The sequence below is a fragment of the Oculina patagonica genome, chromosome 2 (genome assembly GCF_052425735.1).
Source record: "Oculina patagonica isolate OP01 chromosome 2, crgOcupat, whole genome shotgun sequence".
Lineage (NCBI taxonomy): Eukaryota > Metazoa > Cnidaria > Anthozoa > Scleractinia > Oculinidae > Oculina > Oculina patagonica.
In genome coordinates this window covers 37694651-37718671 of record NC_135759.1, presented here as the reverse complement: position 1 = coordinate 37718671, position 24021 = coordinate 37694651, and the positions used below count along the sequence as shown (strand labels likewise).

The window sequence follows — 24021 nt, the reverse complement described above, 5'->3', positions numbered from 1 at the left end:
ATTGCCATCATACCTAAAGCATATTACACCTTATTACACCTCAAACAAATGCCTGGAAGTCTTACTTACAACTCTAGCTCGATGACCCGGCGTTTATTCGGGGCCCGGCGTTTAATCGAGAAAATACGGTACTTGAGAACATTCTGGGTTACAATTTTTTTTGAGAAATACCGTATTTTCTCGATTAAACGCCCCCGGCGTTTATTTCAAACTTGGCCTGATAGGGCCGGCGTTTATTTCATTTTTAGGAGTTTTTTCAGGCCCTATGTTTCTAAGAAATGATTTTTATTCATTATTTTTGAAAGCTTTATGATTAGACATTATTTTAAAAGCATATTAAACCTTTAATAATTGTTTAAGGGGTTTATTTTCAAATACAGCTTGGAGACCTGGCGTTTATTCGGGGTCCGGCGTTTAATCGAGAAAATACGGTATCTTTCGTTTATCTATTTTTGCACTCTTTTGCTAAAAATCATCCTAACTTGGGCGTAGTTAATAAATGCAATTTTCCTCAAGACCCAACTGAAGATTTCAAACTCTGCTTAAATTTTCTGACAAAGATATACATGTCTGAATGATTCAATTACTATTGTCCATTCTTTGCTTTAAGCGCTTATGATTTGAAGTCATTGGACAGAACTAACTGTCAGTGATTACAATAATGACAAAGATTATAATTATAATAAATTATTTATTAAATATTAAACATTGTATTATTTGAGACAAGTCTATTGTTGATGGTCAGATGCCAATTTCGCTGTGAGTTGTCTTTCTAGTTCTAATTGTCGCTCCTGAGCTTCTGCTTTGCTACGTTCTTCTTTTTCCTTCTGTGACTTGAGTTTTGCTGCTCTCTTCTGTAATGAATGTTATATAAGAACAAGCACATTAAACATTTTTACAGCCCAAAGCATTAACCAATAAAAAACATTAAATATTTTCAAAAACAGATAGAGCAGTTTTCAATTGACTGTCGTAAAACCAAAACCAATGTAATCACTCTAGCCAATTCACAAAGAACAAAGACAATCCAGTAAACCAATCAAGACTCGAAGCAAACACATGTAGCAGGCACGAAGGGCGGGAAAACATGCACAAGCGAGTCATGATTGGTCTTGGTTTTACTTCTGATTGGCTGAGAAAGTGGCGCAAGAGTTTTAAACCAATGCAAACGCGAATAACTTTCGACACTCAAGTGAAAACCGCTCTAACTCTACGTAATTGCTCTTTGGCTACCCTAGGATGGGAACCACAATAGGAAACATGGAGAACGGAGGTGTAGATACCAGTAAAGCAATGACCACCCACCCTTGTGTGTAAATAACAGCTGGGGACCCTAATAGAGGGTGGAAAATGATCCTTCAGAAAATTAGTGTTTTGCTGACTTTTAGCCAAATTTCACCAATCTTGTCATCTGGATTTTTTCACAATTCCTTTTGTACATTCTTGATTTCTTTTGCAAGGCTTAGTCAGAAAGTCTCAAGCTCACAGAAAAAGTATTCATCTGACCATCTTACAAAGTCAAATTTGCCACCCCTTAAATTATAGGGAGTGTGTAGGAATACATGTACAGGCCTTATGTAGACAGAAGAAGCAGGGGTGTGAGATTGAAACTCAGATTTGAGATGGAGTAGACCTTGATAAAGAATCTAAGATTAACTTTCCTCACCTGAAGTCTTCCGACCCTGTCTTCAATAGAATTCATATCCTGTTTGATTTTAGTAAGCTTCGAATGATAAGTGCGGACATAGGAAAGCTGAAAAGCAAGGACGAGCAGTTAAAGTCTTCACAATGACCATGGATTGTGCCACAACCCACACGCTTGCCATCAGAAGTTGAATGCATTTATCATATGCCTGACCACAAAGTAACTTTTATTGTACCATAAAACTCTGAAGATAAGCCTTGGGCTCGTCAGTATTTGCTCAAGGACCCTTTTAGGTGGGCTAATTTTTGGAGAGGACCAAGGGGAGGGCTTATTATGGATGAAAATTTGCATTACAAAAATGTTTGAATTTATGTTTTGAAGAGATTAGTACATCTGAAAATTTGTAGGTACAAGCAAGAATGGAGGTGGCGACTAAATTGGAACCGATTAGAAACTGAGAAGAAGGATCGAAAGCGTGAGCTTAATTTAGGGGCAAAAATTTTTCACTGGCAACCGATCTTCAATGAGCAGTCGGTGGCCAAATGGTCACTAACGAAAAAAAAAACATGGAGGGTTGTAAACATAACAAAGTCCTACAGTCATTTCATGAATATTACAGGTCCCTGAAGGACTCTAACAATGTAAGAGCCCACTGACTTATACTTAAGAGAGATTACTGTCAGAACCATTTTTGCATCTGAAATTTGTGGGACTCATTATAGAGAGGTCAAATTTTGGGGAGGGGCTTAGTTTGGGAATTTTATGGTAATATACCGTAGAAATGCGGTTATAAGCCCTGGGCATATACAACTTCGTAAGGGTTTTTGGGTGGGCTTATAAGCGGAGGGGCTTATATTCGGGAGGGCTTATAAGCGGATGGAAAAAAACGTTTCGAAACGAGCCTCGGGAGTGTTGATCGAAATACGTTTTTAAGTTAAAAACGCACAAAAAGCAACATTTACTCCTGTTCAGTACTGTCATCCGGTAGAGGGGGGCTTATATCCGGAGGGGCTTATAACCGGACGTATTTTTTTGTTTCCAGGTTGATGGGCCTATAACCGGGGGGAATTTTACGGTATGAATTTACATAGTACACATATTACCATGACAAGAAGGTTTTTGGCTGATTGGCATTCTGTATACTTGGCATTTTCCTGCTGCATTGTTTCAATTAAAATTCCTTGATTTTGTCTGCAAATAAACATTTCCCATATAAATAAATCTCATATACACCTTATTCATTGGTTAAATGAATATTATACGTGGAAATTTTACAAATTTCATAGTATTTTTCCCAGCACCAAAGGGGTGACTTTGTACATAATTTTTTGAAGGTGGGCAAAATGAACTGTCAGAGTCATATAGTAAAAAAGATACAAGATTCTCATTGTGTACTCACAAGAACAAGTGACTCATTTATACTCTCCTTCCTTCCTTTACACTATGTGAAACAACTCTTTCACAAGTGCCCAAAGCGGGAAGGTGTAGTTATCGCTGTACACTTACTCAGAATCAAGTTAATGTTATTCACTCCACTCCCAAATTACAAGCTGCACATCAACAACTAAATTACTCAAATTGATAACCAAGGTGGCCTTCTTTGTAAGCCTAGTGTTTTTGGAGATTTCCCTGGGGCCTTCCCCAAAAAATTCACCCCCCCCCCCTGTTAATGAGGTCAGTCAGAATTTCCCCTCGAAAAAAAAAAGATCAAACTGCTGGCATAAACCACCCCCCCCCCCCACCTCCCCCTTCAGAACGCTACCCATTTTTTTCTTCCCCACAGGAAATAGACTACGAGCAGTCCCTATTTTTTCGCAGAGTCCGTCGAGCTTGAAGCAAAATTTTTTTAGAAGAGTTCGTCGAGCTTATAGCGAAAAAATTACGCGTGGGGGGGAGGAGGCGGGGCAAGGCGAGAAGCGAAAAAAAATAGGGACTACCCGCAAAGCCACAGCGTTTGACCTTTCACGGCCGAGTGATTTTTGGCTTCGATTTCAAATCTAATTTGCCGTGTCCAATAATATTTCCGCATTTTGACGTACTGTCAATTGACACCGCTGCACTTGGTTGGGTTTGTCACGTACGCATCAAACTCAAAGCTTTTTTGATGAATCGTCTGCAAAGTTTTATCTCTGGCGATTTATACAGTTCCAGCAATGTTTATTTTTTAACACTGATTCACCTCTATGGGCTACTTTATGTAAAGGCAGCTTGATGTAAGTGTTTAAAGCGCTTCTGTTTGTTTAAATTTGTTTATTCCCGGCTTGTAATTACGAAGCTGCGCAAAACAGCCGTTGTCTTGTTTACGAGCCTTGAATTTCTGTGGAATAAAGCTACTTTTGGTTGAATTCTCCTCTCTTATTTTCGCTCCGTACTTTGGCGGCTTGCTGCCCATACACTGAATTAAAAATGTTCTTCGGAGATGCAATTTTATAGCGACAAAGTACGATTCAAAAAGATTTCGAGAGCTCAAAAGCTCCCGCTCCCATCGCTTCGCAATATGACATGCAAGTGTTAACAATGTATTGACATCTTGCTGTCAACTTTCCAAGCGTTAGCCAATCATATTTTTGCGTTGTGAGAGCAACGCATAATTCAAACACTGTGGCTTAGCGTGTAGTCCCTATTTTTTTCGCTTCTCAACTTGCCCCGCCTCCTCCCCCCACGCGTAATTTTTTTCGCTATAAGCTTGACGAACTCTTCGAAAAAAAATTCGCTTCAAGCTTGACGGACTCTGCGAAAAAATAGGGACTGCTCGTAGTCTACACAGGAAAAGACCACTTTTTGCTAATTTTTTACCTACCCCCTCAGAAAGAAGGTGCTGACATATTTTAGACCACTTAAGAAAAATTAGTCAACGGTCAACGGGGGGAGGGGGGTAATTTTTTGGAGGGAATGGACCCTGGTGGTTTCCCAATTGACCAACCCACTTAATCTTTTACACCATCCATCTATGCTATACAATGGATTTGTGATTTATCTGGTTAATAACGTCATCCATCCTTAAAACAGCTGGGACCAAGTCTAAGATAAAGCAGAACATTTTATAAGCTAATTGCACCCTTATTTTTCTTATTATTTTACATATACATGTACAGCTGAAGCTAGCTGATTAAATTTCTAAATTAAACCTAAAACCTTACGTTAGTTCGCCAAGTCGCCCTTGTAGATTCTCTAAGCCGGGAATAAAAGACTCCATAAAACCATCTGTGAGCATTTCTGTCAGGTTACTACCACTGTCCTGATTTTCCCCACCAGTTTCTTCAGTATCTTCCATCGTGTTTATATCAGTCATATTTTTTGCTCAGTGTTGTTTTGCTCGGCGCCTTCCCCGGTCCGCTCCGAGGCGAATGAATCGATAATAATACGGAAAGGAGGCGACTTGGAAGCGAGACATTATCGACAACAACGAACATTTCCTAATAAGGAGTGTTTACTATAGCCCGCTGACCATTAACAAAGGTGCGAAATTTCGAAATCGTGACATCGTGACTTCTTGAATGGATTTTGAAGAGGGACGATGAACAAACCGGCTTCCACCCGGTATTTGTAAAAATATTTACTTCGTTTTCCTTTCCTTTTTATGGCACTGAAAAAGATCTCCTTCATTAGATCAATAGTGTCATGTCCGAACAATCCCCTTTCGGGGAGCGTGGCGATTTGAGGCCTCGCCAAGGTTCATTTTTATGGAAAAATGGGAAAAAAAGTTGGAAAGATCTACAAGTTGCCGTGAAGCAAACAAAGTCCGTCCAACAAAGTCTTGTAAATCGAGTGCCTCATTCATTCACATTTTGCCAGAACAAGCTGTATTTTCTGGCTGTTCCGTTTGGAAGTCGTGAGAACACAATTCACTATGTTGATCTGCCGGGACCACACAGTTCTTCGATTGAGGAACAAGAGGACTTAAATTCGCCTCTTTTATGGAAGCCCTTGTTAGACTCGTTTAAAATTAGCCGTTCATTTTCTGGATATTCCAGGGAAGAACAGTTATTACGAGAGCGGAAACGGCTAGGAGCATTTGGAATCACCGCTTACGACTTCGATGAGACTTGTAGACGGTTCATGTTTTCTGCGTCGAGTAGTTTGTATACCTGCACGGACTGGCGAGTCGATGAAGAGGTAAAAACCCCAAAGTTATTAAGCCTTATAATTTACGTATTAACCTTTTTATAGGTTGTTCAAAAAAAAGGGACGGATCGGAAATTTTGTATGGATCCCTCAATGAAATTATTTGCGTGATCATGAATGTAATTAGCATGTGTTAATAATCTTATTCTAACTTGATGGCAAATGGACAGGAGTGAATATTTTTCGAGTATGAATAGTAATTGATACCGTATTCCATTACAGTAATGCCTCGTTTTATTATTCTAACTTATGTTGTGTTGACTAAAAAAAATTGTTTTTCATTGTCTGATGAATATCATAATTCAAATTTGTTTGACTATTTAGTCAAACAATTAGTCAAATAACAACATTTAGCTTGTTTGTGTCAAAGAGACCACCCGCTGAATGTTGTTATGTGGCATGACCCCTCCCTTCCATCTCCTGGGATGTTCATCTTTCTCAACCACCCCCTCCCTGCCTCCATGTTCTAAATGTGACACCAAAAGTTCAGCATCTCCTTATTTACTGGAAACAACGCCAGTTTCATTCAATACATGCAGGACATTTGTCAGTTTGTGACCCCTAGCTCTCAAAAGACAGTAAGCAAATTAAAGCAATGTTGAGCCTTTTGTAGGAATTGTGGTCACATCACTCCATGGTTAGATTGCTCCCAGTTGGATCACTCTCAACCAAAGTCAGATCGCTCCATCAAAAAAGTCAGATCGCTTTCAATCAAAGCCGACAGATGTTACCTTTTGACCCGGTTGACGTAAACTTCTTTTTCCTAAATGGTCCGCTTAGATGATTGACAGCAGCGAAAACTGCAAACCTGTTTTATGGTTGATTCAGCAGTGTTCACATGTTATTAAAAAGCGCAATATAGTGTGTTGTTTGGAAAAATGATGTTAATAACTAATAATAAATCATTCCCTAGGCATCTGTCATTTACTAACATAACTAAACCTTCCATTCCTCTAGGATGAAAACAGACAGCCAATCATTCCAGAGGAGTTACATTCTCAGACCTCAGAGACAAAGATGGATGCTAAATTATGCCCTTGTGATCCTAACTTAGTGGCTTTTATTCATCGTAACGATATTTGGATTAATAATGTTATCACAGAGGAAGAAAGAAGACTGACTTACACAAATCAAGGCACACCGAGTCCTATGGAGGAGCCTGTTTCTGCTGGTGTTGCGTCATTTATTGTACAAGAGGAATTTGATAGATACACTGGTTACTGGTGGCAACCAAAATTCAGCACTGATGAAAGTATGTCAATGATATGTAAATGAAGAATCAGTCACTTTAATTATTATTTGTCTATGTAGTGGAGAGGATAAACCAAGACTTCCCTGGTTATTAGCCTAGCCACTGTTTGCTTGCTAAGTCATTAATTTTGTTAAGTCTCCTCTATTTACACAGAGCTAAATGATTTGCTGTTTATAATTATACAGTATCTATACCAGTGACAAAAATGTTCAACACAGTCGTGTATTACCTCTCCTTCCATTTACAAGAACATACCAGTACATGTATTTCCAGAATATACCAGCTGTATAATGTATATAGTACCAAGTGTTGTTGACAGGATGGATAATTGACAGATGGACTGACTGAAGGTGACAGACTGTCTGTGTGATTGACGACTGACTGTCTAAATGACAGACAGGCTGCTCACACAATTGACCATATTGTCTGTCTAACCTCCCCTCTTACTGACAGATGGTATTGTCTATCAGACTGTAAGGTCTAGCTGTTCTGTCTGGCAGACAGACAGACAGACAAACAGGCAGTATTGTTTGACTGACTGATGGTACTGTCTATCAGACTGTAAGGTCTAGCTGTATTGTCTGACTGACTGACCTACTGTACTTGTCTACTAGGCTGCAGCCTGTAAGACAAGTACTGTCAGTCAGTGGGTACTTGCCTGATAGACTCACTGCCTGTCTGATTAACGTCCTCTAACACATCTAGGATGGTTTAAATTCAATTCAGGCCATGTTAGTGGGGGGGTACATACCCAGCTGTAATAACCCTGTTCCCAGGTACATCAACAGTGAACACCAGGAAAATCTTTTTATTTTCTATTAGCATGAAAATAATTTTTCTTCATTTCTACAGGTCTGACAAGAACTTATAAAATTTTGTTTGAAGAGGTGAGAATAAAATCTATTAGGATATATTAATAAATATTTTTTTGGCGTGTGTTGTCTCAGATTGCCACATAACATTGATCAGCTGTTTACTAGGTTATTTCCAGAAGGTCTTACAAAGACTTTTTTGGAAATGTTTTCATTACTGAAACTTTTTTGCATATATCAGCTCTAAGACTGAAGAAGAAATTTATGAGAAAATAGCTTAGTATGGTAACACAAGTGGATATTTTGGATAATGGCAAAAACTATTAATAAAAACACTAGATGCAGCTGGTGAGACACACCTATGGCTCAATATGTTTCATGTGAATCATTTCATCAACCAAAGAAAGAGAAGGTTTCTTCTCTTGTGAAATGTTCTTATGTACATCCAAAAAATTATTTTGATTTCTTAATGGCTTCCAGCCATTCTCAGCACCTGTGCACAAAAACTTGTTTACTAGCAAATGTGTTAATGTGTGTTTCTGCAGAGTTCAGATAACACAACCAAGCAGATGTTTGAGAGAAAACAAGAAAAACAGGATTTGTGTGCAAGTGTTTTGACAGCTGTGTCGAGTTGAGTGACACTATTTTTTTTTTAAAAAAGACTCGGGTGAAATTTGTTGTTGCTGTTTTTGTTAGGTGGATGAGAGCTCTGTTGAAATTCTCCATATTGTGTCTGGCCCAGACAGTACAGCGCGAAACAGTCATGTAGATAGCTATCGGTATCCTAAAGCAGGTACGTCTTTTCATCCTTTTCTAATAACACTACAGTGCAACAACTTCAACCAGAGCCACATAACACTTTTCAGTCAACTTTAGTGATCACATTATGATTTGGCAATAACAAAATCTAAGTTACTTTTATTATTCATTTTTGGCCCCGTCATGTTTTTGAATACTTGCTTATGTCAGCTGTGGAACAGGCAATTGGCATTGGTTTCCTAATAACACTGACTTGCTGAGCCAGCTGCAAAGGGACAAAAATGAGGCATATGAGTCAAAACTGATAACAAAGGTAAATAAATTTAAAATGAGTGACAAAACAACTCTGTATCGAGAGACAAAAATTTTCATTTAAATAATTTTATTTCAGTGGCAAAAATAATGAGTCTAAACCCAGAGACAAAATAAAAAGTTGGTTGAGCTTAGTTAAAATGTTTTTTTTTTTTTTTAAGTCCAGCAGCCAAACAACTCTTAAACCTATAGCAACAAAGCAGGGGTTGACACAAATTATTTTGACCCTGTAGACCAAACAACTCTGAACACAGCAGCAAAAAATAATTTTGAGCAAAATAACAAATCAAGATAATTTAGCAACAAAGCTTTACAAATTCTTTACAAAGCAACTTAAAAGCAGCAAACTTGAAATGGTTTGTTAGACCTTAACTGTGACCTGCTCTCACTCTGATTAATCAACAAATTAATATTAATATTATTGTTGGGTTAGCCTCAGTTGAAGTCGTCCACTGTAAAATACTGCCCGAGCTCATATAATTTGTTTTTCCTCCTTGCTTGAGATTGTTTGTCTTGTTGTTTATTTTTGTGAAGCAAGGAGTCACATCCTGTTATTTTTTATAGAAAAAAAAAAACTGGTGCACAGTAGATTTTAAATTCACTTATAAACAACTAATGAAGGTAATAAACAAGACATAGCCTCGAATGCACCAGCTAGCTGGCTGACAAGGTTAAAGTGCTCATGTCAGCTTAATACTTCATGCACACATTATTATCATGGGTAACTGATCAAGCACAAGGACAGGCTAGTTGGATATTGGCGCAACTTTTTTTGCCGTATTTATGAACTGTGATGCAGTTGAGGTTCGTAATCACACAAAAGAGGCCTTTTTTTGTAAAAGCTTTTGTCAATAAAGGATTAGTTGTGTTGCCGCCCCCCTGGATAGCTAGGTGCCAGTCCATCACATGTTACCCCCACACTCAGGTCAGGTAGCAGCTCTTACAAGGTCTCTCATAAATAGCCTGCTAGCCTTGGAGAATTTAATAATTACAAAACAAACAAAAGGAACAATACCCCTAGCCCAAAACCAATAGCAACTGCTACACTTAGTCGTAGTGGGAGGCGCGGTGGCCTAATGGTTAGAGCGCTCGACTCCGAGTTGAACGGCCCGGGTTCGAGGCCTGGCCGGGGCGCTGCGTTGTGTTCTTGGGTAAGACACTTTACTCTCACAGTGCCTCTCTCCACCCAGGTGTATAAATGGGTACCGGCGAATTTACTGCTGGGGGGTAACCCTGCGATGGACTAGCATCCCATCCAGGGGGGAGTAGCAATACTCCTAGTGGCTTAATGCTACGGAAACCGGGATAAGCTCCGGCTGTATGGGCCTCATGGCTCGGAGACAGACTTTACTTTTTTACACTTAATCTCGTTTAAACATTATTGAGAGCTACTACACTACTGCCCCCTCCCCTCCCCCTTTTTTTCAGCTTGCCCAGAAGTATAAACAGCTATCAATATACTGTTAGGGTAGAGAGGGCATCCAAAGTCTTATGCACTAAACAGAACGCCACTACATGATTCTCTTACCAGTTTTTATTGATTTTTATAGGTTCTGCTAATGCCAAATCCAAACTTAAAATTGTTGAGTTCAGTATTGATACAAGTGGCAAAGTAAGTTCTTGTGGTCAGGACTGTTGTTTGGATGTCTTGTCCGCATTGTACACTATATTACAAAGTCATGTTTTATTATGATCAAAAACCCTTTATCATCTTTATCATCGTCACAAGAAGTGTAGAAATTTGGATTGTGTTTTCTTTGGGTAGTCTCATCCGATATGTTGGTAGATATATCAGTCAGCAGTTGGTTGACACATCAACTGATGGTCGCCTATAGTCAGTTGGCACTCGGGAGATAGTTGGTAGATGTTGCAGTTAATTTTTAATCACAGTTAATCTTTTATTTTAACTAGTTAGTTTTTTCTAACTAGTTGATTTTTTTTAACTAGTTAAATAATGGGGTTAGGGTAAGGGTATCTTATATTTTAAAAAATAAGTGGTTTACCCAACGTTTCCTACGTGGCACAGTGGATAAGGGGTTGGACAGCAAATCCAGAGGTTGAGAGTTCAAATCCAGCGCAGGTTAGTAAAAAGAAAAAAAAGATAGTACTTAAGGGAGGGGGAAAATAGCAGAAGATAGTAGGGGAGGGTCAGTTCACGTGAGGATGGGGGGAGGGTATGAGATATCAAGGGAGGGGAGGTGTTCTACTTTTTCTACTTATTAACCTAGAATAAAAAAAAACTAGTTAGAAAAAAAACTAACTAGTTAAAATAAAAAATTAACTGAGATCAAAAATTAACTGCAACATAGACACTGTATAATATTATAGTACACCTACACTTGGCCGATAATTGATTGAGTGTAAATACTAAATTATTAAGTATTGGCTGACTCCCGACAGATATGTCAGTCAACTGTCAGCATGCTATCAGCTGAAATGTTAATCGACATATCAGAAAACAAGACTGCCTACCGGTAGTACAGTACATAAAGTAAACAAAACCCGAAATTTTGGTAATGACAAACAGCCTTAAAAGGCTGTTTAATGTAAGACTGTAGACATGCTAGTGGATACCACCCTCAAGGGTTGTTCACCCAGCTTCTATATATGATTGTAATTGTTAATTTATGGGGTGCAATGTGTTTTGTTTAGATCTGTGATCATGTGATTGAGTATCAAATGAGAGTGCCCCTTTCAGAAGCATTTCCATTTATGGAATATCTTGTAAGATGTGGCTGGCTGCCAGATGGTGAAAGGTGAGACAATAATTACACCTGTCCAATAATCTTTATTATACATGTTAACTTCAGTCAAGGAGGCGTGGAATTATTCTCGTCAGGGAATATTTGGCAAATCATTGAGTATTTAATTTTTCAGTCCAATGATAATTCTTACTAACAGTTCAATCTTCAGGTCGTAAATTATCAAAAATGGTACAAATACAAACCATACTGTCCTGAATATCAAGACTGTGTGGCCAGTATTCTCCCGGTTCACCCCTCGTGCTTGCTTGATAAGATAAAAATGTCTGCATCTGAGCCAAGTGGCCCATACAGGCGGAGCATATCCCGGTTTCCATAGCATTAAGTGACTACGAGTATCTCTACTCCCCCTGGAGGGGATGCTAGTCCATCGATCACAGGATTACCCCCCAACAGTAAATTTGCTGGTACCCATAGCATTTATACACCTGGGCGTAGAGAGGCACTCTGAGAGTAAAGTGTCTTCCCAGGGGGGTACTCCGGCTTGTAAATGATGGGGATGATCGAATGGAGGCAAAACTCAGGACCCAAAAAAATTATTAACTAAGTCTTCCGACATTACCCAAAAAAAAACCCTAGACCAAAAATAACCCCCCAAAAAAATCCCTTGTCAAATTACCTCTAAATTGCCAGGAAGGGCAATAACATAACACAGAGAACGCTTGTTTTGTTTATTCATCATACCATAAATACGCCAAGGCACTTAAGTTCGTTTTTAATACCAAAGAAAATCCCCTATCTAAATCAAGTCACCCAAAAAAATACTTGCCAAATTTTCCAACCCAAAAAAATCCCGGAAACGAAAATTTCAAACCCAAAAAAATCCTTCGATCATCCTCGTCATTGACAAGCCGAGTACCCCCCCTGGGAGTGTCTTGCCCAAGAACCTAACACAGCGCCCCAGCCAGGACTCAAACCCAGGCCATTCAACTCAGAGTCCAGCACGCTAACCATTAGGCCACCGTGCCTCCCACTGCTTGATAACATACCAGATGGTATATTTTGAGCTTGTGTTGAACCATTTAATTTTTTGACTTTCAGTGTGTATGCTGAAATACTTGATAGAAATCAGCAGCATCTTGCTATGGTTCAAATTCCTGTAGAGTTCTTTGTTCCTGTAAATCTTCCAGCCAATCAGCTGTTGACAATCACAGAAGGCAGTCCTATGATTGAGGTGTTAGCTGAAGAATCCAATGATATATGGATAAACGTAAGAAAACACTGCAGAATTGTGACTTAGTTATATTTTTAAATGTACATTTTTACATTTATTAATAATAATATTAATCATAAATAAATATTAAATAGTTAATAGATAGGTGAATAGATATTAAATAAACAAGACATAATAAATATAAAACTACAAGTTTTTAATTATAAATTTTATTATTTTGAAATAACAAATTAAAAGAAAATCAGGCCCGTAGGGTGGGGGAGGGGGGTTTGAGAGGTTCGAACGAACCCCCTAAAAAAATTTTCAGTCGACATTTTTGGGGGTTGAAAAGATAAAAAAATTTTACACAAAACAATCAAAAGACTGTGACTGGTCGATTACACGGACGACTACCTTCCTTGCCAGGATTATCGGAGGAAGCCGCAACATTTTGGCACTATAATGAGAAGTTCTAATCTTTTAGATTGGTTAATTGATGTTCGCCTTGATTTCCATCCTTGTCATGGCGCCCGCGGCAATCAGAACTAGCCTTAGTTGGCTTGATAAGCAAGCATGCGCATTTGTCAGAAACCAAATTTTCAAGGTGTCTAAATGCACACGCTCATTTATGAACATTTCAGATTTTTTTTAAAATGAAAATTACTTGAATCCAAAGAGCTAATATTGAAGAATAATGCATCCCACCTCAGAAATGATGTCAAAACGCAGGAAATGGAACTTGATAGAACCTAAATTTGCAAAATTTTCTGGGGGCATGCCCCCAGATCTCCTAGAGGCTCGCTCCTTCGGCGCTAAAAAATACCTCCCAAAAAATAAAAGAATCCCCTTCAACAGAATTCACCCTATGGGCCTGAAAATTACCAGTAAACTTGTCTTGAGTACAGCATTGTTGTTACAGTATGTGGCCTCACTTAGTTTCAATGTCTGTACAAAACAAGCATGTACTAGTTGTTTTTCACTTCATTCACCAACAGCAACAATGACTTAACTGTATGTGGTGAATACTTTGTGTCAAGAAGCTCTGCATGAAAAATTCTCTTACTACTTGTAATCATATAAAGTTGCCACCCAGCTGTTTATATTATAATTGCAGCTAATAATAATTATTATCTTCATTTAGGTAGCTGATCTTACTCACTTCTTGCGAATGAGTGACTCTAGACTGCAGTTCATCTGGTCAAGTGAAATATCTGGATTCCGCCATCTTTACCTGGCAACTGCTAACAGTAATCACACGCTTACCCGTGCGAGGGCAGGGAGCTTTATTGCCGAGTGCTGCATCCATTACCCGCTTGTGACCCAGCGGCAGCTAACAGATGGAGATTGGGAAGTGGATGGCAAAGAGGTTGGTACTTATGCATGATTTTTTTTTTCTGGGAGGAGGAGATTAGTGTAAGCAAAGGTGTTGCTATCTCCATAAAGTTTATAAGAAATACCTTTTTACACAACATGTCTTACTGCTCAAAAGACAAGTCTCATTTCTTGGAGAATGAGTTGATGGATGTGTCGTAGTTTAAAGTAATATTATGATATTTATTTTTGGTTCATATTTTTCATACTAGTTTGATTTTTATTTCCTTTTGTTTCAAATTTTGAATTTGAGACAATGAAAAATAAAATCAAACTAGTTTGAAAATTTTAAACCAAAGACAATTTTAAACCTTAAACCGCAACAGATACTTGTTCATGTATGTATGATTATGTACCTTCGGTCCCACAGATTTACCAATGAACACCAGAGAAGAAACCTTCCAAACAGTTTTAATGATCATATAAAATACAGTTCTTAGGGCCTACACCAACTATTCCTTGAAAAAGGTTTGCATGATTATGAAGGAAAACTCACACAGGGATGATTTATTAAATTTGTTTTAGATCTGGGTTGATGAAAATCGCAAACTCATTTACTTCATGGGCACCAAAGACACACCTATAGAGCAACATCTGTAAGTACTAAATATTGTATAAATTAAATAAATGAAATAGAATCTGTATGACTTGTACAAGTTATTTTATTTTATTTTTTAATTGTTATATTTTGCTACAGTATTTGTTATTTCACAGGTTTTGAGTTTTGTGATAATTATTGTATTTACGTAACACCTGGCTCTTTATGGGAATACCAATAATTAAAATTGTTGTTGTTGTTGTTGTTGTTGGTTGCATGTACAGTGGACTATATGTAAATAGACCTTTAGTACCCTTGGTGTAGTCAAACTGAAATTGAACCGTCATGTATTGTAAGGTTGTTATGGAAAAAAAAAACAATATTGTTATTAATAATAATTTTTATAATTAAAATGTGTTTTGTTTAGATATGTAGTGTCCTATTCTGAGTCTAACTACAGAGAACCCCAGAGGCTAACACAGGCTGGATACTCCCATGCTGTCAGTTTGAATGAGGTAAAAGCTAAAATGAGACTTGAATTATTTTCAGTAGAGTGGCATGGTCTGGCCTTTATCCCAGATGCACCATAACAACCATTAGTAGGAGCTACATCACCCATCCCATGTGATCACCACTTTATCGGGCATGGTGGGATGATAAATGTCTCAATGACCCCTAGAGCTATTTCGACTGGAATCTTGCACTCCTGGTATAGGGTCACCCGTGCCGAACAGGTGGAAGGGTAGAGACCAGACAAAGTGTGATCTCCTGATCCTCCAGGTTGGGGATTGGACTGGCGGCTGATAACCCACTCCCATAAAAATAAGTCTATTACAGAAACAGAGATTCAAATTTCTATCAACATTGGCACTGAAGCGACAAGGGTCCACAGTAGAAGGATGACACATAAAAAGCCGGAAGGACCGCCCCCCTCCCCCAAAAAAGGACTACATCACAGACCGCACATCTTAAAAAGATGCAGTTTACTACTAAAAGCAGATCTTTTGTGCTAATGTCAAACTAAACTCCTTTCCTTTCCAGAGTTTTACAAAGTTTGTAACAGTGTTTTCATCCATACAACAAACTCAGGCAGTGATGGTGTATCAAATAAACCACGATGAAGTAGAAATGAACAGTATTCCTCTCATCACTGTTGAACCAATTGCTGAGTTACTAAGGTCAAATGGTAAGAAGAGTGATGGGTAAATATATTTATTATTAAAGCTGGCTCACCGAAGCTATATGGGAGAAAAAGTTCATAATTACATATATATGAATCTGGAAAAGGATAGAAAACTTCCGTATACTTAATTGTAATTACTTAAGAGGCCTTATGCGTCCAATGGCGCGAAAGGATCGATGAGTCAGTGCTAAAAGGCATTAGGTTATCCTAGATCCCAAAACTAGGGATCCCAACCAAAAAAACCTGGTCAAGGAGCTTGTCAATGTTGCGTGAAGGTTTCTTGTGTCAACTTATAAGCTGTCAGACCAAACAGAAACAAATTGCCAGTCCATAAAAATGTTTCTGCCAAAAAATCCAAACTTTACCCCAGAATTGCCCAAAATATAATCTTAAAATTCATACTTAGGTAAATCCTTAGCATCTGGGAGATCAGAAAACTTGTCTAGGAGACCAAGAGATTTGGTCTGTATCTGGGAGCAGTTTTTTGGTGGGGGGGGGGTCGGGAGTCCTAAGAAAGGAAATTTTTAAGAAAAAAAAAATGAAAAAAAATAAAAAAAAAGTTTTTTAGAAAATTTAGAAATCTGTAAGCATCTGTAACCAGGAGAGTTGGTATATGGCTGGTGTAAAACCTGCATACAGTTATTAATATAAATATGTCAGAAATCGTAGAATGAAACTGTAATTACAAGTAGTAATTGCTCATAAATGTAATATCTTGATAAAATTTTACTTCCAGTTATCCCTGATTATCAGCCTCCAGAACTTTTTTCATATGAGAGTAAGCATGGTGAGTGTCAAATGTACATGTTCATTATTACATAATTAACAGATTAAAAGGACACATAATATTTGCAAATTTCTCAAATATAGCTTATTCAAGGTTTGTTTATAAAAAATTTAAATGCAAAGTTAGACCTGTTGTTGTGAGTCTCGCAGTTGTACATTGTACATTGTTTATAGCATGAATCAGGTTTTTGTATGGTTTTATATACATACAGTTGAACCTCGTTATTTTGAACCATCAGGCGAAACAAAAAATAGTTCGAAATAGCCGATAGTAAATGACTGAAGGGCAAATCCAAGGGAAACAGGTTTTAGTTCGAATTAACGGGGAATTCGAAATAACCGAGTTCGAATTAGCAAGGTTTAACAGTACTGTAGTTCCTCCAGCCATCTAGGTAACCTTCTTAAAGCTAGAAAATTAAAGGCTGTGGCTGAAAGTGTCTCCTTTCTTCAGGTCATCAGGTGTACGGCATGATGTTCAAACCTCCTTATATTGAACCTGGAGTCAAACATCCAACTGTTTTGTTCTTATATGGAGGACCTCATGTTCAGGTAGCTATTAAGTCTAGTAATGTTTAAATTTTGGAAGCGGAGGCTGGAGCCCACAAAGTTCAGTATGTGACATTTTGTATTTACTGGTCAGGGATAAGGCGGATTCAATTTTATTTTTATCAAGGAAAAGTCAGGGGAAAAAATTAAAAGTTTATGTCTGTGGAAACCATGATTAAAGCACCAAATGAATTCAAAGTGAAATGCTGCATTGAGCCAAGTGGCCCAAACTGCTGGAACTTATCCCAGTTTTCGTAGCATTAAGAGACTAGAATTTGACATTTTGTATTTACTGGTCAGGGATTAAAGACGAAGAAAATCTTTCCGACTTACCTTACTATACAAAATGTGTCACGACCTTGTAGATATAAATGTTGACTCCTATCTTAGTAGACATAATGAATCCAGAACTCGCGGCAGCCATAATTTCAAATATACGCAATATAGAGCGACGAAAAATGTGTATTTTTACTCGTATTTTCCGAGGACCATAAGAGAGTGGAATGCACTCCCTGCGGTGATTGTTGAGTCCGGCTCTCTTACGTCCTTCCAGTCTGGACTGCGCGAGCATTTTTATTAATTTAGTAGTTTACCCATATAATTTTAGAATTTTTAGATTTTAAGAATTTTTACATTTTTAGAATTAATTTAGAATTTTTCAGTTATTATATATGTACATATTGTATTTTTACTTATTTTTAGACGTTGGTGTGATATCCGTATGGACTTTTTACCAACTTATTAAATGTAGATGTAGATGTAGATGTAGAAATATTTCTACTCTCCCCTGAATGGGATGTTAGTCCATCGTAGAGTTACCCCCTAGCATTATTTCAGCGGTACCCATTTATACACCTGGCTGAAGAGAGGCACTATGAGAGTAAAGTGTCTTGTCCAAGAACACAACACAATGAGTCCAGCCAGGGCTCAAATGCAGAATGCTCCATCCAGAGTCCAGTTCGCTAACCATTAGGTCATCATGCCTCTCCACACAGGAGATGGTTTCATCACAGTCAAATGCAAAATCCAGAACCAGCTTGTACGGGGTAACAAACAGTATTGGTACCTCATAACATTGAACAGTATTTGACCACTCCCATTGTTATCAGTTATTCAATAAATAACTACATTCCACTCAAACTGTTAAAATCCTTGTCGTCTGTTAGAAGAGAACTTCCTTCAAAATCACCTCCTGCCTCTCTCCATGTTGAATATATAATTGTCACTTCATGCAGTGTTGTTCATGCTTTTTTATTTTGCCAGTTGGTGACAAATGCTCACAAGGGTTACCGCTTTCTTCGCCTGCACACCATAGCTAAACTGGGTTATGTTGTGGTGGTCATGGACTGTAGAGGCTCTGCGCACAGAGGCCTTCAGTTTGAGGGACACCTTAAGAATCGCCTGGTAGGTATTGCTGGCTTACATTGAGTCTTACAAATGTGCGAGGCAAGGCAGCAAGGCATGCAAGGCAGGGCAGAAAAGCAAAAATTCCTACTCCTTCTAGTATAATAAATGGCACGCAATGCATGCAAAAGTCATTGCTTTTTCTCAATTTTTTCTTAGATTTCCTTATGTTGTCTCAACAGAGATTGCGTTATATTATAGTGTGACATCTGATGAACCACATACAATACGCGCTAGCAAGCTTTTAAAGAAAGGTCAAACGGTCTTATGCTCACAGCGGCCCTTTATAAGAATTAGAAATTTCTGTCTGCTAAATCTAATACCGGTAGATCCCATCATTTATAATTAAATATCTCCTTCGTTTTAAAATTGTCAGTAGTGTTCCATTTTAAGGAGATTTATTTTGTGTTCTACGCAGCTATTTCTTGTCAAGTTAAACTTGATTTCTGTTTGATTGCGACAGACGAAAAGAACCCGAAAAAAAAATTTTTTTTTTTTTTTTTTGTTTTTTTTTTTTATTTTTTTTTAAATATCCGTAACCTAATAATTAATTTTTAATATTAAAAAAAAAAAAAAAAAAAAAAATAATAAAATAAAAAAATTAAAAAACATCAAAAAAAAAAAAAATTTTTTTACGTGCGATGGCAATAAGCGATGACGTCATTGCTTAAAAAGGCTAACCTTGCAAGCTACCTAAGCTAACAGTAGGCTAACTGGAGTGCTATTTAGGCTAACCAGAGTGCCATTTAGGCTAACTGAAGGGTTAGGGTTACATTTATGGGTTGCAGGGAATGAGATGTACAGAACGCTGTTAGTAGCTATTGCTTTTTTGTTGTTTTGTTTTGAAGGAGTTCTAAGAGATAATTATTTGCTCTTATTGTCTTATGTTCAGGGCCAAGTAGAAATTGAAGACCAGGTTGAGGGATTAGAATATGTTGCTAAGGCTACTGGCTTTATTGACTTGTCAAGAATCGCAATCCATGGCTGGTCCTATGGTATGACAATACAGTTAATAAATTTGTTGTTTTAAGCACCTAAAGTTAATTACACTGTGGGTTAACTTTTGTATAGTCTAATAAATTTGGATTCAAAGCTTGCTTGTTCTAAACAAAGTCAATTTCCTCAAATTCACTATTTAAACCGGGGACCCTTTTTTACACTTTTAATATGTCTTATCCTGGTTACAGTTCAATTTTTAATTGTATCATTCTTGTTTAGGGGGGTACTTGTCCTTGCTTGGTTTGGTACAGCGTCCTGACGTATTTAAGGTAAGAACAACCCTTTACTTCATCCACTCCCGGACGTCTGCACTATTAGGTAATCCTATTTGCCATTGTTTGAAAGGTTCTGAAAAGGGAACCTTCCCATCATTTCTGTGGTCAGCCTTTAACTTTCTTTTATTCTACATAGTGTTTGTGTGGTTTTTAACCCACTGACACCTGTGCTACTCAAAACCGCTTGTGACAAGTGTTGGCCTCGAGCTCTGTTCCACTTTTGACATCATCACCTGTGACCATAAATGGCATCACTAATATACTCAAACTCTGCGCATGGGGAAATTAACTTTTTAACGATACCCAAAGCAGATTAATTGGGTAGTTAAGCTTGAAATACGTACAAGAAAGCCCCGAAATTTGAGTGAAAACTCAGAGTCCTAAAAATTCTCTTTTCTACCCCTGGCGACTCCATAGTAAGAATTCCTGCCTCATTGATGCTCTCTCAGAAATTTTTTGAACTGAAAACAAAGGCCAGTAGGAGGCCAACAACTGCATTCATTTAAAGAGACGAGAAAAGAGTAAATTGAAAGAAAGGCAAAAAACGCGGAAGTACAAAGGGGTGGGTAGTGAACTTCGTTTGTATGCATATGCCTGAGCTAAAATGTCATAAAATGCAATGCTGTTTGCAAGCATGGTATGTTTTCATATTGAAAATGCTATTTTGAGTAGTTTGGATCTAATTTAACTCGAAAACTGACCACAGCATCAACTGGGTTAATATGCATATGTTAAACCCTTTTTATTGCTATGTTCAACTTGTTGTGGGCATTCAGTACTTGTCGTTCAAATCTAAGATGTGTGCTGTACATTCTGTGCCACAGGTTGCCATTGTTGGTGCCCCAGTGACCACATGGTCTGCTTATGACACTGGCTACACAGAACGCTACATGAGTACACCGGCAGAAAATCCCTTAGGATACAAAATGGGCTCTGTGTTAAATTACGCAAACAGATTCCCAGATGAGTAAGTAAATACTAATATCTTATAAACCAAGCATGAGGGCCATTGAAATAGAGCTGTAGAAACTTTACCCTTTACAGGGCCGTAGCCAGACTGTAGGCATAGACGAGGCAAGATCTTGCTTGGTGGATCTGGGATGATGCCCCAGAAAATTTTGAAATCTAGAAGCTCTGAAATGGCTTTTTTCAACATTTTTATAAGGTATTTCTTTAGAAAAATCAATCTTCTTCAACTGGGTATTTTTTCCCAACTAAACGTATTTTGTTTTTCATTTTGGGTAAAATCTAGACAAGGCAAGTGCCTCGTCTCGCCTCTTGCTAGTTACGGCCCTGCTTTATCCAGTACAGTGGAATTCCAATTTCTGGAACCTCCAGGGGGAACAAAAATTGGTTCAAGAAATCGGGAGTAAAGTTTTAATGCTCTTGCTTGATGAATTGCACAGAGGAAGTGGAAACCACTTTTAGTTTGAGTTATCAGGAGGTTGGAGAAATTGAGGGTTCAAGAAATCAAGATTCTGCTGTATACTTAGAAAATATTGGACTGGAAAGAAAGCACTGTGATTGCATGGTTTATTTTAGTTATTGGCCCTCTTAACTATCTTAGTCATGCAATAAAACTTCAGTGAACGACAAAAGTCCTTGAGACAGTTGGTTGAACTAATTTTACAATTCCATTTTTCCACTTTAAATCCAGTGCAGCTTGTGAACCACTCCCCCCTCCCCCTTTTCAATGTTGTACACAAACGAGGCAAGTCTTGCAGATAGCAAATCCAATATCGTTTCGGGGGAGGGGGCTATACATGTATCGGAATAGTAAGGGGTAAAATTTTTCCAAGGTACCGGTACTTAAAACGTTCCAAGTGTCTCAATACTTTTGGCACTTATTGTTGATACCGTTTGAGCTACCGTAATTCAATGAATTAAAGTGCAGCTGTACTTACTGCCACTGCTGTGGTGAGTGGGGTAAAGGGGTGGGGGGGTGCTGGTGGTAGTCATGGTAACAGCTATGATCGCAAAGGTGATGTTCTTTCGCTATGCTCATATCTTTGCTCTTTTTTCATCTCCAGTGAGAACAGACTTCTTCTTGTACATGGTTTAATTGATGAGAATGTCCACTTCTATCACTCAAGTCTACTCATTAGTGAGCTGATCAAGGCCTGCAAGCCATATCAGCTGCTGGTAAGTGTCTCAAAGAATAAAATATTATTGACTGTGTAGTTCCAGAAAATATTCATACCCATCCCAAGGAAGGTCACTGGAAATTCTGAGCGGGTGGGGGTCTCAAAAGCCAACATTTGTAAAGGAAAGTAGGGGCTTAACTGGAATTTCCAGAGGGGGTGGGGGGATTCAAACCAAAAAACCTTCCGTGGGAGGGGTATGGATATTTTTTGGAACAACACATGATGTCTCATTTACTTATAATTAATGTTTCAATGTATGGTTTCAGAAAATGTCCATACCCACCCCACAGAAGGAGCTCATTGGTAGAAAATAATTTATTTGATTATGAAGCTTAAAAATTTTGGAATTTAAAGGGTTGGGGGGTAGTGATCACCTGTGCACTTGCAGTACACATAATTTGTTCATGTTTGATATTGAAAGAACAAAGATTGATGTGCCGATCAAAGTTAAACATGCGTCATGGTTTAGTGTTTGGGGCTCAAGATCCAGTGAACCGGGCTCAAGCTTCATTGGGGGTCGTTATGCATTCTTTGGCAGAACACTTTACTTTCATAGTGAGAATTTTCCCATACCATATTTACACTCCTTAGTGAAAAGCTGCACTTCTTTCCACCCAGGAGGGTAAATGGTATGGGCAGAGTGTCTAGGGCAACATGAAAGAATGCTTGGATGCAGCCTGTGCTGGATTAGCATCCCATTGTAGCACAATACTCATAACTGCCTTTTGCTGCAGAATTTGCTGACACTGCAGACTTTTTAATAACTCTCAAAAGTTATAGGGTTGAACCAAACAGGCAAAAAACACCTCACTGCCAAGGCCCAAAGGGGAGGGGCATATAGTTATTTTGTGCGGCCTGAATGAAAATTTTATTACGACAAGGTCATTATTTTTGGGAAACCAGTAATTTTCCTGGAAGAATACCTGCACCTTCTTCTCATTCATTACTGTTTGTCTTAATTTCAGGTGATCCATGTTAACATTGGTGTCTTTTTATTAACTCTTTGCAGATCTACCCAAATGAAAGACATGGTATTCGTCAGTCTGTTTCATCAGAACACTACGAGACCACGCTGCTCTCATTTTTACAAAAAAATCTGTAAAGAGCAGCAGATCACTCATCATAAAATTATATGTAAACTAAGGCTGATTGCATTGTGCATTTTAATAGTTAAATAGATTTAGTCTAAGTGGTGTACTATCTGTCAAATGTTTATCTAAATGGAACACCGTCATAGTCTTCTGCAAAAATCAAACAAACAAGCAAAGCCTGGCTCATCCCTTAACTTACATGTATATTCATTAGACATATGATTTTATTTTTCAACTTAAGACTACATGTTTCATTCTTCAAAACTTTCAGGGGTGTTGAATTGTAGTTGGAGACTTTGAGAGTTGGCGAGGCCAAGTAACTTTTCTGCAAGCCCAATAATTTCAATCTTAACCTCCGGGACAGCAAACAAAAAAATTCAAGATTGGGAGAACTATGAGCCATTAAAATTTAACCACTTGGCCACTCAATTTTTTGAGGGACCATGCATTTGCCACTCCTACCATTGAAAACCTCAAAATATTGGTTTTCTATGGCAATACATAAATTCAAAGGAAACATCTTGTAGCCTTCAGTTGTAAGCTGTTGCAATTTGCAAGTTTTACATGTGTATTATGGACTCAGGTATAACATAGAAATTACAATTTTCTATTGATTGAGGTAGGTGCCATTATCTGCCATAATTTCAAAAGTGCATGTCTATCTGATTATTTGTTTTACTCTAACTCCTGAAATTTTATTACCGGTACATATTTCTATGAAAACTGCATCATATTAGTACTATTAGTGATACTATAATAAGTTACACATTTAAAATAAGCACTTTTTGAATTACCTTTCCACTTTGTAGCCTGGAAGGACTTTTGCCTGTCTGTTTTCTTTTCTTTTCTTTTTTTTTGGGGGGG

General features: G+C 38.0%; 2 protein-coding genes across 2 annotated transcripts; one reads left to right on the top strand and one right to left on the bottom strand.

The window, feature by feature from the left end:
* Window positions 1–24: 24 nt before the first annotated feature.
* LOC144644595 (biogenesis of lysosome-related organelles complex 1 subunit 6-like) lies at window positions 25–4984 on the bottom strand. The gene is made up of 4 exons (XM_078504116.1): window positions 4786–4984; window positions 2749–2836; window positions 1667–1753; window positions 25–854 (listed from the first exon to the last, which is right to left on the bottom strand). Exons 1-4 carry the CDS (start codon window positions 4935–4937, stop codon window positions 729–731), a joined length of 453 nt encoding a protein of 150 aa, XP_078360242.1. The 5' UTR covers window positions 4938–4984; the 3' UTR covers window positions 25–728.
* A 146-nt stretch (window positions 4985–5130) lies between these two features.
* Window positions 5131–24013, top strand: LOC144644598 (dipeptidyl peptidase 9-like). Its single transcript, XM_078504119.1, has 19 exons — window positions 5131–5761; window positions 6728–7022; window positions 7875–7909; window positions 8531–8627; window positions 10456–10517; window positions 11558–11661; window positions 12709–12877; window positions 13962–14186; window positions 14717–14787; window positions 15157–15244; window positions 15771–15915; window positions 16649–16699; window positions 17150–17247; window positions 18508–18648; window positions 19541–19643; window positions 19867–19916; window positions 20747–20889; window positions 21953–22064; window positions 23076–24013. Exons 1-19 carry the CDS (start codon window positions 5267–5269, stop codon window positions 23166–23168), a joined length of 2577 nt encoding a protein of 858 aa, XP_078360245.1. The 5' UTR covers window positions 5131–5266; the 3' UTR covers window positions 23169–24013.
* The last annotated feature ends 8 nt before the right edge of the window (window positions 24014–24021 follow it).

Excerpts from the sequence above, each read along its gene's own strand:
- LOC144644595 (XM_078504116.1), bottom strand. The coding sequence starts at position 4,937 with ATGACTGATATAAACACGATGGAAGATACTGAAGAAACTGGTGGGGAA. Across the intron at positions 2,837-4,785 it reads GGGCGACTTGGCGAACTAAC|ACAAAATCAAGGAATTTTAA; the intron begins GTAAGGTTTTAG and ends GTTTATTTGCAG. Across the intron at positions 855-1,666 it reads ACAGGGTCGGAAGACTTCAG|AAGAGAGCAGCAAAACTCAA; the intron begins GTGAGGAAAGTT and ends CATTCATTACAG.
- LOC144644598 (XM_078504119.1), top strand. The coding sequence starts at position 5,267 with ATGTCCGAACAATCCCCTTTCGGGGAGCGTGGCGATTTGAGGCCTCGC. Across the intron at positions 14,187-14,716 it reads GGGAAGTGGATGGCAAAGAG|ATCTGGGTTGATGAAAATCG; the intron begins GTTGGTACTTAT and ends AATTTGTTTTAG. Across the intron at positions 14,788-15,156 it reads ACACCTATAGAGCAACATCT|ATATGTAGTGTCCTATTCTG; the intron begins GTAAGTACTAAA and ends TGTTTTGTTTAG.